General features: G+C 46.0%; 1 protein-coding gene across 1 annotated transcript in view; it reads right to left on the bottom strand.

The window, feature by feature from the left end:
* The window catches only part of PHF12 (PHD finger protein 12), a 31052-nt gene that overhangs the window by 4561 nt on the left and 10430 nt on the right, over positions 1 to 16061 (bottom strand). Inside the window, exons 3-11 of the mRNA XM_088530001.1 lie at positions 11389 to 11461; positions 9521 to 9908; positions 8837 to 8957; positions 7578 to 7710; positions 6748 to 6912; positions 6152 to 6313; positions 4473 to 5289; positions 2605 to 2721; positions 1012 to 1155 (exon numbers count right to left, since the gene is read on the bottom strand). Coding sequence (XP_088386127.1) covers positions 1012 to 1155; positions 2605 to 2721; positions 4473 to 5289; positions 6152 to 6313; positions 6748 to 6912; positions 7578 to 7710; positions 8837 to 8957; positions 9521 to 9908; positions 11389 to 11461 — 2120 coding nt within the window. The remainder of the gene's footprint in view (positions 1 to 1011; positions 1156 to 2604; positions 2722 to 4472; positions 5290 to 6151; positions 6314 to 6747; positions 6913 to 7577; positions 7711 to 8836; positions 8958 to 9520; positions 9909 to 11388; positions 11462 to 16061) is intronic.

Genomic DNA, 16061 nt, shown 5'->3' with positions numbered 1-16061 from the left:
GCTAAACAGTCGGCTGGATGCATCCATTCCCTTCCAAATGGGGCGACGGGCTAGAGAGCATCCAAGTGCCTCCTGGGGGGCCGACGGCTGAGCAATTTCCAGAAGTTGCTGGGAGCAGCACGGGAAAGCAGCTCACGTCACAGGCTGCTGCTGCGACCTACGGAAGAGTGACGAGGTATTTGGGGAATGCTGCGATGCTCCAGCAGGGAGGGAGCAGAGTTTCAGAAGGGTACTGACACCAGCAGACTTCTGAAGATGTTATCTTAAATATTTACCCCCAGGCCTAGCAGATGGGGAACAAACAACTGCTCCCACAGCAAGGCTTTCCAGTTAGCACCTGAAAGCACAGCACACTTACTGGATTCAAAGGAACAAGAAGTCACATTCCCAGCGCAAATTTAGGTGTTAATGAGGCCAACAGCACTGGCCAGAACAGACAAAACCCATGCTGATCTCAGGCAGATCACTGGAGATGCCCAGCAGAACTGCAAATTGTTTGAACTACCCTGTTGCATTTTAGCATTTTGGTTTTGTGATGACACATTCCATGGGCAAAGACAACTTCATACTGAAGCACGTGTCCTGTGCCCGTGTGTCTCCAGTTGACATATTTGTCCCCTCAGCAACTTCTCTATAAAGAGAGCAGGATTTTATACATTTCTTGCTTGTCTCAGAGGTGGTTAAAAACGTAGCTGAGCCTTCCCCTTTCTTGCTATTTCTAGAAAGGATTATGTATATTTTCACTAAAGATTGCAAGCAGAAAAATCAGAAGATTCACTGACACTTTATTGAAGGTGTTTTCATTGCCACAGTTTGCACAAATATAAGTAAAGGAACCTGAAGGAACTTCAGACTAACAGATATCCAGGAGAGGGATGAGAGGAAAGAAACATGAAAGGTGGCACCTGCCAGATACCAAAAGAAGAGGAAAGATCTCCTTGGGTGGAGGGGCAAGGTAGTGCTAAAGAGCCATGGCTCAACATAAATGCACTATTCTAGGGCTGCTCTTACCTTCAATGTGGTTTCCCATAGGAGATTGCTGATGGGAAGTGACACTGTTCGCTATAGACTGAGCTTTGGAAGGAAAGAGCTGATGTATTCTCTGCAAGGCCAGAAACTTGATCAGCTGCTCATCCAACATATTTATCTCAATCTCTGTTAATAAACAAAAAGTAATTAGTAAGTTATTCATGGAAAGGGTGCCATCTGAGCTGCACTGGATTCAACTGTCCCACTTCCAAACTTGCCATTTGCTTCAACATCACAGACTGACAAATTTTGCAATCGAGTTTTGCACACAGGTGATCTATCACTTTATATAATTTCATTTTAGCAGTGTGGGGAGACAGCATCGACTAGGGCTGGAAAGCTGCAGTTCAGGCAGCAAGTGAGGTTTGTACAGGGAACAGGGACTGGTAAGGTGAAAACTTGCTGTTACGGTTCAGAGCCTAGAGGTGTGTAGAGATGGACATTGCCCCTTCGGGCAGCATTTGGGTACTTCTTGAGAAGCTTCATTACCTAGTCAAAAAGTCCATTTTTACAGTACAGAGGAAAGGAGTAACCAACCACCTCTGGAGCAGCTCGGGCTCATTCTTGAATCACATACTTTCATAGCAGAGTCAGTTAAACAAAACAGGGTAATTAGACAATATTATTAACAGGCTTTAAAGCAGATCTGTTGCTGATAGCTCAAGTATTTCTACTTGTAAGCCCTATGAAGAACTGCTTTCCGGTAACAAGCAGGTTAGGTAACCTGTTCCTCCCCCCCCCCAAGAGCTGTCTCCACATGAACAACAGTTAAAACAGCAAGCACAGGAAGCAGAGATATAATGTTCTTTCCCAATACTGGGCTAAGCTAAGCAGCTGGGGTTCCCTCAAGAAGAGAGGGACCAACTGGCAATGCAAGGAGGACTGTTCTTGGGACGCAGAGCGGGCCCTGGCAGCAGCCTCTGCTGCTGTGTAGCAGCCTTCTCCTCCTGAAGTTGTTCCTCTAAGATTTAGCAGTTCTTCCAAATGCAACAAAAGGAAAATACAAATGTGCCCGTCTAGACGACTGACAGAAGCAGGAATAATACAGAAAATTAACTGACCCAGTAAAGTGTCACCACTCAGGTGACTGCATGATAGGATCTACAAGGGTTGGACTTTCTGCCCTCAGGAACAGCTCTGGACTGCAGCTAGCACCATCACACGGGACGGCTGCAGGTTTCTGCATGTGAATTCTGCCTGGCAAAAGGCCCGGGCAGCAGCATTTTGATCATTCCCCAGCAAAGCTCCAGGCAGAAACAGTTCACTGGCTTTGCTGCCTTGACAACACCACAAGTAGGGAAGCATGTGATATGGTTAAGGTAAGGTATACCCAGCCCCTCCCTCACCTGACTGCAACCTCTCTTATCGCGGGGGCTTTTCCTTAAGCACAGACTGAGCGCTCCGGGCAAGCAAACACAGGGAATGCACCGGGCTAGCAGAGAGCGACTGCAAACTCAATCACAGAACCACAGAATCATTCAGGTTGGAAAGGACCTCTAGGGATCATCTAGTCCAACCGCCCTGCACACGCAGGGTCACCTGGAGCACGTGGCACAGGAAATATTCAATACTCACCACCATCCATAAACGCTTTCAGGGAACTGGTGGGGTCCAACATAGCTGCAGAGTTTGAAGTGAGTGATGAGGGTAAAGCGCTTCCTATGGATAAGGTGCTGGGACTGACCTTACCATCTACAGAGAAAGATGGTGCAGAGAAGATATTGTCACCGTGGCGTTTGCGAGACAGACACCCAGCCCACAGATTACACCTCGTTTTCAAGCTGCTCAGAATGACTAGATTTGCTCCTAGCCTTGTTTTGGAAGAGGTCCGAGTTACAGACCAGGACCTTTCTTCCTTTCACAGAAGGATCCACCTGCCTCCAACTTCTTCCCATCAACTTCAGCTGCAGAAGCCCCGAGAGATTGGGAGCAATATCTCACTGCAGAGATGGAGGACAAGAGCACCAAGTCCCCAGCAGCTTAAGAGCTTGTTAAACCCGGACAAGTTTTCTGAGTAGCTTGTCTAATCTGAACATGCATAAAAAGTGCATTTGCTGCATTTTGGCTGCTGTGTAACTACCATGTTCTGGGTGCACTTCACTGGCTGCTAAGACTGTAACAGTCACAGGAAGGGTTGATTACTTGCAAAATAAGATCCTATTGCTTTGGCTGTGATTGTACAGCTGAAAGAATGGCAAACGCTACGAAACAAAACCCCTTTAATGCCCATTAGATCAAGTCTTATCTTGAGTTGGTTTGCTTGGAACTACCATAGGCCTGAAAGTTACAGCAAAAGGTGGCAAATGATTCATTTTTCACACCCAGCAACAAAACAGGCACCCTCTTTTTCAGGCCATTGTTTACGATTTGCTATAAATACACATATGCATCCATTAGATAGAAAGTCTGCCTAAACATTTAAGTCAAGAGTTATAACTGTAGCACAAGGTTTTAATATGCATTGTGAAGAACTCAAACTTTTCACTTAAAGCAATGATTTAACTTCTTAAATAGCTGCTGAACTATGTAGGGCCTGCAGTGCTCTTCAAACCACAAGTTCTTTGCAGTTTGGTCCCTTTTGCCTCTACCCAAAGTTTGCCCAGCCTTGTTTTCCTAAGAAGTACACAGGCAAGCTCAAAGTGGTTCAACAACGAGCAAGGAGACCAACTACAGATTTCTAACAAGACATAAAGCTCCGAATTTGAGGAATTCCTTCTTTTTTTTTTCTTGTTTTTTGCATAACTTCTGAAAGAAGAATATGAAGATGTGGCCTCTGTTACTTGCAGTCACCAGATCCACATCGCTCAAGCCTGACACTATAAGCAATTAAGAACTGCAAGAAAAGCAGCAGCAGACAGTGAAGCTCCAGTGAACCTCCACAGAGGGTTTGGCAGTAAATTTTGAGCTGATTTAGAGGACACAAGAAAGAAAATGCTTTATATGAAAGCTTGTTCAAGCTAAGTTTAGGAGTCATGGGGACTCACTCTGACACCTCTTTATCAAAAGTTTTGACTTTATGGTTTCATACTGACGAATGGGCATGTGCACTTTAACAGCAAGGTTTCTGGGTACAACCAGCTGCCCTTGTGGAAGGGACTAGCTTGAATCCAAGCTAATACTTTATAACAAATTCGTAGTTTAAAAGCAGTACTGGAGTGGCTAGTTGTCAAGACAGCGGCCAGCGGATTTTAAACTACTGGTAATTTCCAGACTAAGCTGATCTGCTATCCTGCTTCTCAAGACAGAGTCTCCCTATTAGCTATGTGCACTGAGCAAAACGCATCCCAAGGTTCCCACAAAAGGGCCAAAGGCTCTTGCTGCTCTCCACAGTGAGCCTAAGTCCCCAGTTACATCAGGGCATAATAAGTCTAGAGGTTCAGAAGCAACACTGAGCTTGAGCGCTTGCTCAGCCCTGGGGCCACGACACGTTCCTGAACACGTACCTGAAGGTGGTGCTGGTGAACAGAATCTGTTTGTGGAGCCAAGAGCAGAGATGCCGTCGCCTGTAGCTTGCGGAGGGGTGAGAGCCCTAGTGGCAGTCAGGGGGGAGCCCATGGGTCGCAGGTCTGCTGTCAGGGGGGGTCCTATCTGTGTCTGGACATTCTTTCGTTGCAAAGTGCTGGTGGTCTCCAGGCTGGCACAGGAGCTTGATATAGAAGTAGGCATACTTGTGACGGGCACAGAACCCCTTTGTGCACAAGAAACGGGTCCTGCTGCGTTCTCCGTTTTGACCATGGTTCCGATGGTGTGATTCAGAAGTCCACAGGTAGCTGGGGGCGTAAGAGGCCTAGGCCATGTTTGCCGATGAGATAAAACAGGTATCGTGTTAGCAGATCCAATCAGCCTCTGGGAGTCAGTCAACTGTGCTGAAGGCTCGGAGGAAACGCCGTAGAAATGAGGACCGTTCACTTTAACGTCAGAGGCTGTGGGCCCGTTAGAAGTCCCGCAAGAAGATACCTTCTTGGATTTATCTACACAAGAGCTGCAGTTGACATCTTCCTGTGCCAAAGTCTGCTGGGATTGTGAGGAGCTCAAGGAATTCTGGGTGGTAATCCCTGAGGTGCAGGATGACATGGAATAGAGGGAAGGTGTGGGTGCCTTGTCAGCTGCCTGGTAGGGGTTGGCGAGTGAGCCGTCTGCCACAATAACAGGCTTAATATCAGCCTTCTCTGTCTGTTCAGAGTCCCAAAGCGAAGTCATCTGCTTAGCAGATAAATGTTTCAATATGCTGCACTGGAGCGCAACAACACTACAGAGCCACTGGGAGGAGGGAAAAAAAGGGCAGCGTTAGCTTTGCAGACAGTGCTCCAAGCCTCCAAAGTCACTCCATTCACAGAATCCACTAACTTACTCTGCAGCATGCTGGAGAACTACCTCCTACCATGAGACATCTGCTAAAGCAGGGTGGAAAGCACCGCTGACACAAAGCAGAGGAAGACCAACATGTTTATTTGAAGTTTTTAAGCTCTGTGGTGCTTCTTGGATAAATCCAAGTAAAGATGAATCATTACATCTTCTACTTCCTTAAAGCGTTAAGCAACTCCCTGCAGACACACAAAGTTTTCGGTTCTTCCCAAGAGGTTTGCATATATGAACATGCACACACCGCACAGAAGAACCCTGAGGCTAAGAGAACTCTCAGCCTACACGACCGATTGCAAAGCAACATGACTTTGCACCACGGAATCCAGCAGGAGATCTTGCACGAGATTTAAACACTCATCTGAAAGCCTAAGTGTAACCAACAGTAAAAAAGCAGCCCACAAACATGATGTTAACACACAAGTAAACATGTCAGAGAGCAGTCTTACATAATCAAAGCGGAAAGAATTTCCCTTTAGCCAGGAAATAAAAATGACAGCTAGACAGGAAGCCCTCAACTCCACACTCAGCCAAAAGACTATTTTCATCGCTGAAGTGTCAAATGAGGAATTTTACATTTTACTCAGAAAGGCAAGATGAAGTTTTAATGGGCAGAGGTTTTGGAAACAAGACAAGTCATCACCTCCAGACATACGATTTTGAGATCGGTTTTCCTGACAACTGCTCTGATCATGACTGAAATGGAAAAGGAGCTTTGTACCACAGCAAGGACAGAGTCCCAGCGTTTGACTTCATTTACCTCCTGTTGTTCCGACTGGCTGGCTAAGTGCTCAGTGTTCAGAAGGTGCTTCTGCAAGGGTTCCTCGGGGATCCCGTTACAGATCAGCTCGCCATCTCTAATAGCTGCAGGAGCAAGTAACGGGGGTGGAAGCCGGTACTGGGATTTTATAGCATCAGGAACCTAGATCGTAAAGAAAGAAAATCACACATGAGAACAATTACTCAAGAATAACTAGTTAACAAAGGGCCTAACCAGCACTATACTTAGCTGCTTTCTGACCCCAAAGAACCCTGAAGAAAATGCATTCACGGTTCCAGGGCTAAATACTTTAATTGACACAACAGTGCTGAAATTAATAAGTTTCATTTGCTTAGGTCAGGCATGACTTCAGGGCAGAGTGATGGCCACAGCATTAAAGAAGCCATGTCAAAAACCACCATGTAAGGGGGAAACAACAGCATACGGGCTGCTCTGGATCACTGACTTTCAGAACTCCTGCCAATTCACTCATTCTGACAGCACCTCTTCCTTCTGTCCCAGGAGCCATCCCAATGGGGCATGTTGGTTTCTCTTCCAAACTAAAATTCCTCCAACACCTACAAATTTACACTCACCTTCAAACCTTTTCTCTTCACTGATTGAAGAACTCTGCGATTCGGAGGGTGTTTCTTATGGATTCGGTTTAGGAAATCCACTTTGACAACATGCTGAGATATAGTATCCTGGAACCGGTCAAATACTCGGCACCGATTACTGAGGGTCAAGTTCTTCTGGTTCAGCTGGGTGATCAGACAATGTCACAGCAGTTAAGGATCTGTGGGTCATCCTAATGCATCCTATGACTTTCATAATGCCTTACAGCACCAACTCAGCTGTAAACTATTTGTTTCCTACAGCACTAACCATTTCTGGCAAAAGGTATATTGCTGGAGGTGAATAAGAAATCATTTAGAGACTTGCTGCGGCATCAGTGCCCTCAGAAGCAGTTTATCTGCACACAAGCCCTTTGTTTCATCCCCTTGTTTCACGAGTATTTATTCTCAGGTACACTGCTTCTCAATGAATGTATACACCCTATTGAAATTGAAGTTTTTTAGAGTTAAGCATGCAAAGAATAATTTCCCCTATCTGTAGCTCTGTGAGGCTTTGTGTTACAGTTCTGGATGCTTATATAGGTTTTAAGGAGTTCTGTCCAAAAACTAGAGAAGCTATCAGTGAGCCACAACTTAAGGTGTTAGTTTCTGTTTCTGGAAGGAGTTTCTCCATCTTTATATTTTATTGCAGACAGCAGCAATATTCCTTTGGAGAGTGTGCTGCTTGCAGCAGCTTCACAAGCGTTACAAAAGCAGTTAGAGCCTGGGAGCTGTTTTACATTTGTTGTACTCTGTCCTTTAATGGACCTGCCAGCATCCAGTTACCATTCTGCAATCCCTGTCCTGCTTACCACCACGTGTTCAATGTGATTTGGGCACATCCATCTACCCAGAGGCATGGCAGTAAGAGGTGGCTCCAGACAGTCCATGTGGAACAGGAGTGGGCAGTAATCACACTGAATCAGAGGTGCCACTCTGCAACTCCTGCAAAGAGAGAGCTCTAGCTTATTTCCCATACACAATATTCAGCATGGAGAACATTTACTGAGCACACAAGTGTGGCTGACTACTTCAGCTTATCCTTTTCCATTAATTCCCCTGAACTTTTACTGGCATCTAAAATTAGGCTTCAGATTTGTAATTTGATCTAAAGGGGCCTTTTGCGAGGCCCACTTGAGGCTGAAGAACTTGCCCATGCACATGAGGGCTTCTCAGACCAAAAGAGGTTTTTTGGCAAGAGGAGATCCCTTTGCTGCAAAGCTGCAAGCACCTATCAGATTCTCATAAGCAACTTTTCAGTTGACCTTGCACATTAGTTCTGAGTGACTTCCTTTAGAGCAAAATTCAGAGATCAAAAGGAAGCCTCATATTTAGGTTGTTCTATGAGATGCTTCTGAGGAAAATTGTAAAGTTAGAAAGTTTACTTCAGCACGATCGTTACATTCTCATAACAAGTCTCAAATTCCAAAAAGCCACCATACCCAGTTAACCAGGCTTTACACAAGTCCTCCCTCTATGACAAAGTCACCAGTTGCTCCCAAAAAGCCCACCTGAATTTCCAGCCCACCTCACTCAAACTGTGTTCCTGAAACAAAGTTTTTCATTTCCATTGAAACTTTGGGTTGAGATTTATATGTACATTTTTTTCTGCACTTACAATATTTTGTATACATATTTTCTTGATTTCTTTCTGCACAGCATTTCTATTTGCCTCAGGCTTATACCTGTCTCAGTAGATTTCTGTTTCCTAAAGGTCACCTCCCTGCATATAGTTTATAGGACTATAAAGGAATGTCTCAGTGTTCTAAAATACTATCACTTTAGTGTTTTTTTTTTCACTAGATAAATATTGAAGACCAAATGACTTAGTCTCTTCATGTTACATTTTAAAATCTTTTACAGCAGCACAAGACCACATAAGCCACACCTACACTTACCATGGTTAAACACCTGTTATTAAGCAAAGATGATCATTCCCTCATTTGTTTTAGAGGATTGTAAACAAGTACTGAAGGGGACTGGGAAAGGGTCATGCACTTTATTTGGTGAGAACTTTGTTCCTGTGAAGGGTGCAGCTACACCAAATAGCTTCCTTGGAAGAGTCAAGTACCTGTTGCATGTGAAGCAGACTTTCACCGGCAAGGGAACCAAACCGTTGTGGTCTAATTCGTGTTGTGCTTTCTTGACATTCTTTCCTGTGGTTTCTTCCTTTCTCCTCCTCTTACTGGTACCTAGTAGTAAATTAAAATGGCTCTGGGTTACCAACATAGCAGAGGTTTGCTTCCTGCTAAATACATGCAATCACCTGAGGCAGAGGCAAACAGAAGGGGCAAAAGGATCTCCTTAGAGAACCCTTATCGACCACAAAATCTGGCCTTAAATGACAGACTATACTGGCTTTAAACCTCAGTATACCATATACTTAATCATTCAGGTGGCACCCTACACTCTAAGTTACTACTTGTCTAGATTATCACACCCTAAGTAAAAAACAGGCATTTGGACAACTGGCAGAATCATCTTCAGACTGAAGAAGCAGGCTAGACTGATAAGCACGTGCACTTGTCTGCTGCAAGTCCTGGTGGAGATGGAGTCACTGCTTGTAGCGGAGCCCCCACAGCTCAATCCTGGGGAAAGCAAGAGGCTGCCTATTGCTGGAAGCTGGATAAACACTCCTGCAGCCTCTGCTTTCACCACGGTCACTGGAACCCAAAACACCAAGGGGTCAAGAGGGAAAAAAGCCAAGACAGCAGCAGGATACACCTGTGGAGACCTTCACCAACCCTTGGCTTACCTGGAAGTGCTGTGGTGCAGGTCAGTTCATTCGGCAGCTGGAACTGCGTTGGGTTCCTTTCCATGGCAGCAGCAATAAGAAGCTCAAAGGGTCGCTTCAGCTGGGGCTGCCCACAGTCCATTTCTGCAATGGCAGAGTCATCATCCATGTCAATTATGTCCTCATCGACATCATTCTGCTCTGAGTTGGGGGTCTCGGTGCTGGCATTGGATGTGGGAGTGCCAGGCCGGCTCGCTCTCCTTTCCAAGATCCTGGCATGCGCATTAGCCCTGATGCTGCTGCTAGACCTGTCCAACAGGTCCGCGTCACTGGTGGGGGAGGTGGTCCTTTTCCCAGATTTGTCCACCAATCCATTTACCTGCCCCAGCTCTTTCTTCTGTTCTCGCTTCTGCACGACATGAATAGGCAGGCTTATCATGGAGACCACAAACAAAGCACATCAACCTTGACAAACATGCAGTCGAAGAAAAACAGCATCTGAAAAAGCTAGAGTCACTTACTACAACTTCCCCCCTGAAGTCATTGAACATTTGACCTAGTAAAAACAAATTTGGTCGTAGCTAACATATAGGCTACAGAACAGCTGAAGGGAACAAAGAACAGGGAAAAAGATGATCATGTCTCTCCCCTATCAGGACGACTGCATATGAGCTCCAATTGGGACAATACAGCACCTAGTCCTAAATACTTGCTAAATTAGACAACTCACTTTGCTAACCAAACACTGAGGAACTCCAAGCAAGATCATTCAGTGTCAATGCAGTTTATTAACCCTTGCAGTGCATCCAAATCCGTTAGGGAATGAAAAGGTCAGCGTGAGAATGTGCAAGTGCGCTACGCAAACACTCGCCTGTCCCTGAGGATGGGACTCTCTTGAGCAAGGCAGGCAGGGGAACTGCAGCTGAGAAAACCCCGGCAGTCACCAAGACATCCATTTTGCAACAGGAGGGGACACTGCATGGCCTAGTGTGGGCAACTGTGTGCTGCTCCCCTGCCTGACAGTCACCATATGGATGAACCAAAATACAGAAATGGTCTGTGAAGGGGGGAGGTGTTATTGGACAATTTTTCATACAGAAGAATTGCTTTGTATTTGTAATTTGTGACCTTCGTTTTTGCTGTTGGCAGATGCCTGACGAGCACTCTAGAAACATAACAGGGCAGTAGGTTCAGCAACAAAAGGCTGAGTACACAGTTTGCTAAAAATCTGTTTTGGTGTTACTTCAACTGAACTGTTGCTAGATAGTTTGGAGCAGCTTTCAAACCCTCTGCTACGCGGTCTGACGTAGCTGCAGCAATAAGATGTTTACATTGTGCAAGACTGCTTCCTGGAGAAAGAGCATCAAGAAGGTAAAAAAAAAAATAAAAATAAAGAGAGAGAGAAGCCACAACCTTGCCCAGTCACCTCCTCCCCATCCTGTTCAGCAGCCCAGGAAGTCATAACTCACTGTGATTTCACCCTCTGCTGAAGTGCAACTGCTGTGAAGTCACACTTCTAAAACAGCGTACATTAACCAGAATTACAACCCTGACGCCAAACTGCAGCACCAGGATTCTCATTTCACCACCGTGGGCTCAGGAGCCATGAGCTGCGTGCTTTAGTTTTCCCTCCTTTCCAGAAGAGCGGAAGAAAGCCCAGTTTAAGAGGCACAGCTTGACACAAACATGCCAGCCACTTCAGTACTCTAGTTCCTAGCAGCAAGGTTAACACCAAGAGGGTTCCATCAAGAGGCCTTAGTTTTCTTTAAGCCTGTTCCTACCAAAGCCCTTACCTGTGAGCACAAGGAGCAGCTGTGATGTATGCACACATTAAAGGAAGCTATAAGGGACAGATGGACAGACAGCATGTTTATTACAAGAGGCTTTACCTTTCTGCGTACAGTGCAGCGGTGACACATCCACTCCCCTGGAGGCAGCATTTCCTCACTGAGCGGAGGGTTGCTGTAAGAGAAAAGCAAAACATTTTTTTTACGGTTACTTCCGAAAGGCCTCTTCTTGTTTACATGCAGTTTAAGCCAGGCAGCTTTGCAGGGTCCAGTCCCAGGCACTTCTTCCTTTCCACACAGTGATCCTGCCCAGTTTTGCTTGCCCGTGCCCCACTCAGCAAGACACCTCCTGTCTCGAGGGAAGTCAGTCTTCCACGATATCCACCTCATCTCCATGGTGCTCCCGGCTTTCAGGGGATGAAGTCAATCTTAGAATTAAATAGCAAAAGTCAACATAAGATTTATCTGTGTGCCGCACACATACTTCCCCCCAATACCAACTCTTCCTTAAATAACTCGACTGTTCAGTGTAACACTATACATTCCTGTGCAGCAAGCACATACCCAGGCATTTCTGTCACTAGAACTTGCAGTGCAACAGCAAAGCTGCCATGAAGTCTGCTCACCGCTCCTTACTCCATCCTCCAGCACACTACCTTAATGATGAAAACCACTTTCTGTCTTAAGACAACCAAAATATTCTTTAAAATAACTTTGTATCCACAGCTTGCATTGGCTAAGAAGCGCAAGATCCATCCTACTCACATGGATCTGCACCTACTATAAGAGCTGTACCACACCAAAATGACATTCTCATTTAGATGCTCGAAATAAACCAAAGCAAATTAGACGAAGGAGTAAGAAAGGCTATTTTGAGAAGTGTTTTTCCTCGGTTAAAGGCAGAGCAGCATATGTTAGATGATATACTTTCCTTACAAATCTTACTAGCTCATGTACTTTCCAACACTTTTTTATCATTAAGATTTGTCATTTTAGCAAACTGCTGACTTGCAGGAAAAGCACACATGCTGTCAGATAAACAGCGAGTCACCGAACAGCAATGTTAAGGTATACTTTAAAAGTTTTGCTTACAGATGGTAGAGATACTTAGCAGACTCTTTTATGCAGTTAAATGTTCTTTCTCGTGCTGAAAACTCACTTGATAGACTAGCACAGCACCTGGAAATTCAATTTTCTAGATTAACACTCCTGCCTTGGCTACAGGGGGACTGACTGGGTTACCAGTTGTTCCCTGGGTTACACGGTTACATGGCCACACTAGCAAATAACTCACTAAACCTGCTGAAAAGCTACGCAAGTGGGAGCTTGGGGGAAGCATTACCAAATGTGAATGGTACTATTAATCTTTAAGCATCATTATGTTTAACACACGGGAAACTGGAACAAGGTATTTAAAACTTCAGCAGCTAATGAAGCTGTTCGCTTCAGAAGTCTCTATACGGTTCCATCTACAGACCAACATCAAAGTAAATCCAGGTTAAGCTGCAAGAAGTCTCAAAAATCGCTAAACTAGACACGTTAGGACGGGTATTTAGCAGCCAGCAACGTGTGCTCTGCAGCAAAGGGAGAGGCTTTCTTTCCTCCTAGAGACTCCTGCTCGTAGCACAGGGAAATCGCACCGGGTCCCAGCCCAGGCTTCCAAGCTCGAACTGTAAAAACAAACACACTTCCTTTGTTTAAACAACGTCCCGGCGAGCCTTACCCCGCACTGCGGGCTGAGAGCCTCCGCGGGCAGCGCGGCTCCGCGGCAATCCCGGAGCCCGGGAGGCCGAGGGCAGAGCGCGGCGAGGACGCGGGCGCCGGCGGCCTCGGCACGCGGGTGTCGGGCTCCGGGGAATGCACCGGGGCCGACACATCTGGCAGCCATTTTGAGGAAAGGGCCGGGCTGCAGAGGCCTCGCGCTTCCAGGCGCGCGGAAACGCAGCGCTCGGAAACCTACCTGCTCCTTATGGTTCTCATTTCCTGGAGCGCTTGGATGAACGAGAGAGCGGGCTCCAGATGACATTAGCAAAGCCCCTATTACTGACAGTTTACACGAAGTCCCGAGTGTTTGGCTTAAGCAGCGACTCCCCCCCGTGCCAATCTGATCTTTTACTAACAGATTTGGGGGGTGAGGTGGAGAGTAACAAACGACCCTCGAGTGCTTGCTGCTAGGTACACCCATTTTCAATCCTAAGATGGATCCCACAGCAGCTCAGCCTTTCCTCCTGCTGGAAATAAAGTTCTTCCATCTGTAATTACCAGCAGTACGGATTCATCTGGCCCATTCCCCGCTCCCAACGCCCCAAGGACAAGAAACCACAGACTCGGATTTGTTTGTGGTGGATTTTAGCCTTCTGAAGCTGCGGACAAACGTGTCTGAACCGCTGGGAACACGTCTGCCCCATTCCACTGCGCGCGCAGCGTGACAGCCATCCACGCGCTGCCAGATGCCTGGGGTTATTTGTTTTAACTGTTACCTTAATGTTACACAATTTACAATGCAACAATTAATACCACGAGGAATCCTGAGAGATGGCTAGGAGAGTTAGAACAGGTTTCTTAAACTCTTAAGATTACTGCCACGTTTCTTACGTTTGAACTATCTGCCACACAACCATGACATCCTACACATATAGTTCTCTTCAAGTTACATATAGAGAGAAGCATTTTAAGCAATGCTGCTATGAAGGCCCTGAGGAAGGAAGGCAAAATGCTGGTTTCAGGCCGACAGCGAAGCTGTTAGCTCCCAGCCTGGCCTCCTGAGTTTTCTGCCTGCTGTCAAGGCCTTCCTGCTGCAGCAAGTGTATTAAAAGAGTGATTCTGCTTCCCCTGGTTAATGAACTGTTCATCAAGGCAGCTCGCTGCACTAACAAAGACTGATGAATACTGTTTCTGCACTGCTGGCCTCTCTGCAAGGAAAGAGCATTTCCTGGGTCTTAACATAAAGCCAAGGAAGCGCTAAAGAATGCCGTTTTAATTGACTAGTTATGACCACATTCTTCAACCTTTTACTATGAGCATAAGAGAAGCTAATTTTTAAATCCGAACAAGACACTTGATCTTCATAACCACGTTGGTGTTTAGCGCGTTGGCACGGCCGCCACAGCCACTTTCTCTCTATCTTTCACGGCTTCATTAGCATGCAGATCTCCAGCACCCGGCGCTCGCTGCGATGGAGCTGCTGCCAGCAGGACCTGTTACTCCACAGCACCAACTTGGTCTTCGGGTACAACACACCTACTCTGAGCACTGCAAGAAGCAGTTATGTTATTTGTAAAAATTTGCCAAACCTTCATTGCAGGAGGTTTCCCGTTTTAGCACCACAGGCAGTTGTGATTTTACCTGGAGTGTTCGATGCGACCCGTGTCCATCTGCTTAGCAGAGCAAGTGCGTTCCTGAACCCAAGACAGAGACAACTCTTCCAGAATTAGTACCTATGCAAACGTCCAGAAGACTCATTCAAACAAGGCCTCTGAAAATTAAAGGGGATGTTCACAACTGCATGTTGAAAACCCACTTCACTGACCCCAAGTTGCTTGCCAGCAATATTAGTCCCATGGCTTTTTCTAGAAAATTAACTGGTGCCTCTTGAAACTCGTACCGGATTTATGTTGTCAGGACTCGTTCTTGTCAACTTTTGGACTAGCTCCCATGCTCTGAACATTACGCAGAGTCTCAATTAAATAAAGTTTAAATAGCTATGATGAAATCAAAAGCCTTCAGGAGTTATCGTATACTAGCAGTTTTTTATCAAGCAAACAATAGCATCAAGTCACTTAGATTTCAATTTCACACTCTGGAGCTCTCATACATCAGACGCCCGTTGTTAGCCTAAATCCCGTAATTACTCTTCACTTTGCTGACCTCAATAAATAAGAACACAGTGCTCAAAGGAACGGCACCTTCTTCAGGATGAACTGGACCATAGCTCGCAAAGGAACCATAAAAGCAAGCGCGAGGTATTTACACAGGGCATTCCTGGGGGCCATCTTGTGCGCGACGCGGTTGACACGGTCGAGAGCAAGTCCTGGCTCCGCACACAGGCCACGGAGTGGGTAACGGGCACGGAAACAAACCCGGCTCTGGCAGATGAACAACTTGTCTTTGATCCCAATCGTCTTCAAGAACGATTTCTTATTCTTCCTCCTCCTAAAAAGCAGCAAATAGTAACCCCACGGAAAAAAGAATCTAGGCGAGAACACTTTTCCTCAGGTTTTCTCCTTCCCAGAGATCTTCTAATTATCTTACCAAGAGTTAATGACCGCCTTATAAAAAAGGATGCTGGTGAAGTTTGCCAGCTAGCTAAAGGAAAAAGGCTTTCAGCTCCTCTATAGGTCTCCTATTTATCCTAATGATGGATACAGCTACAGCTGTTCTATCAGCTTCATAGAGAACAAGGCGCTCTGGCTTCCTATGGCAGGGCCTCAATGGCAGCCGTAACTAAAACAAACAAGGAACCCAACCACACTGTCAGTGCACTACAAGTGCCCCATTGAGAACCAGAGAAAGTTGCATCATTAACAAATTCAGTCCTTTGAAACAGTTTTACTGTGCCCGAGTTCCCCACTTGCGTTCCCAGCTGCTCAGGAGCAGGACACCTGGAGCAGAGTGCTCGGACATCACACACGAGCCTCCCAAAAATAGTTGTTGGCTGCAGCCTGTTTAAGCTCTGCCCTGTTGCAACTCTCCTACCTCCTGCTGCAAGCCCTGGGCCAAAGATGAATTTGCTACTTCCTGGGAAAAGAGAAAAGAGACTGCATTACTTTTAGTTA

Source organism: Tinamus guttatus, unplaced genomic scaffold, assembly GCF_059628265.1.
Source record: "Tinamus guttatus ecotype Peru unplaced genomic scaffold, ASM5962826v1 Tinamus_guttatus_pri_ptg000356l, whole genome shotgun sequence".
NCBI classification, from domain to species: Eukaryota; Metazoa; Chordata; class Aves; order Tinamiformes; family Tinamidae; genus Tinamus; species Tinamus guttatus.
The sequence above is the reverse complement of the archived record's forward strand: the minus strand, read 5'-3'. Positions and strand labels throughout refer to the sequence as shown.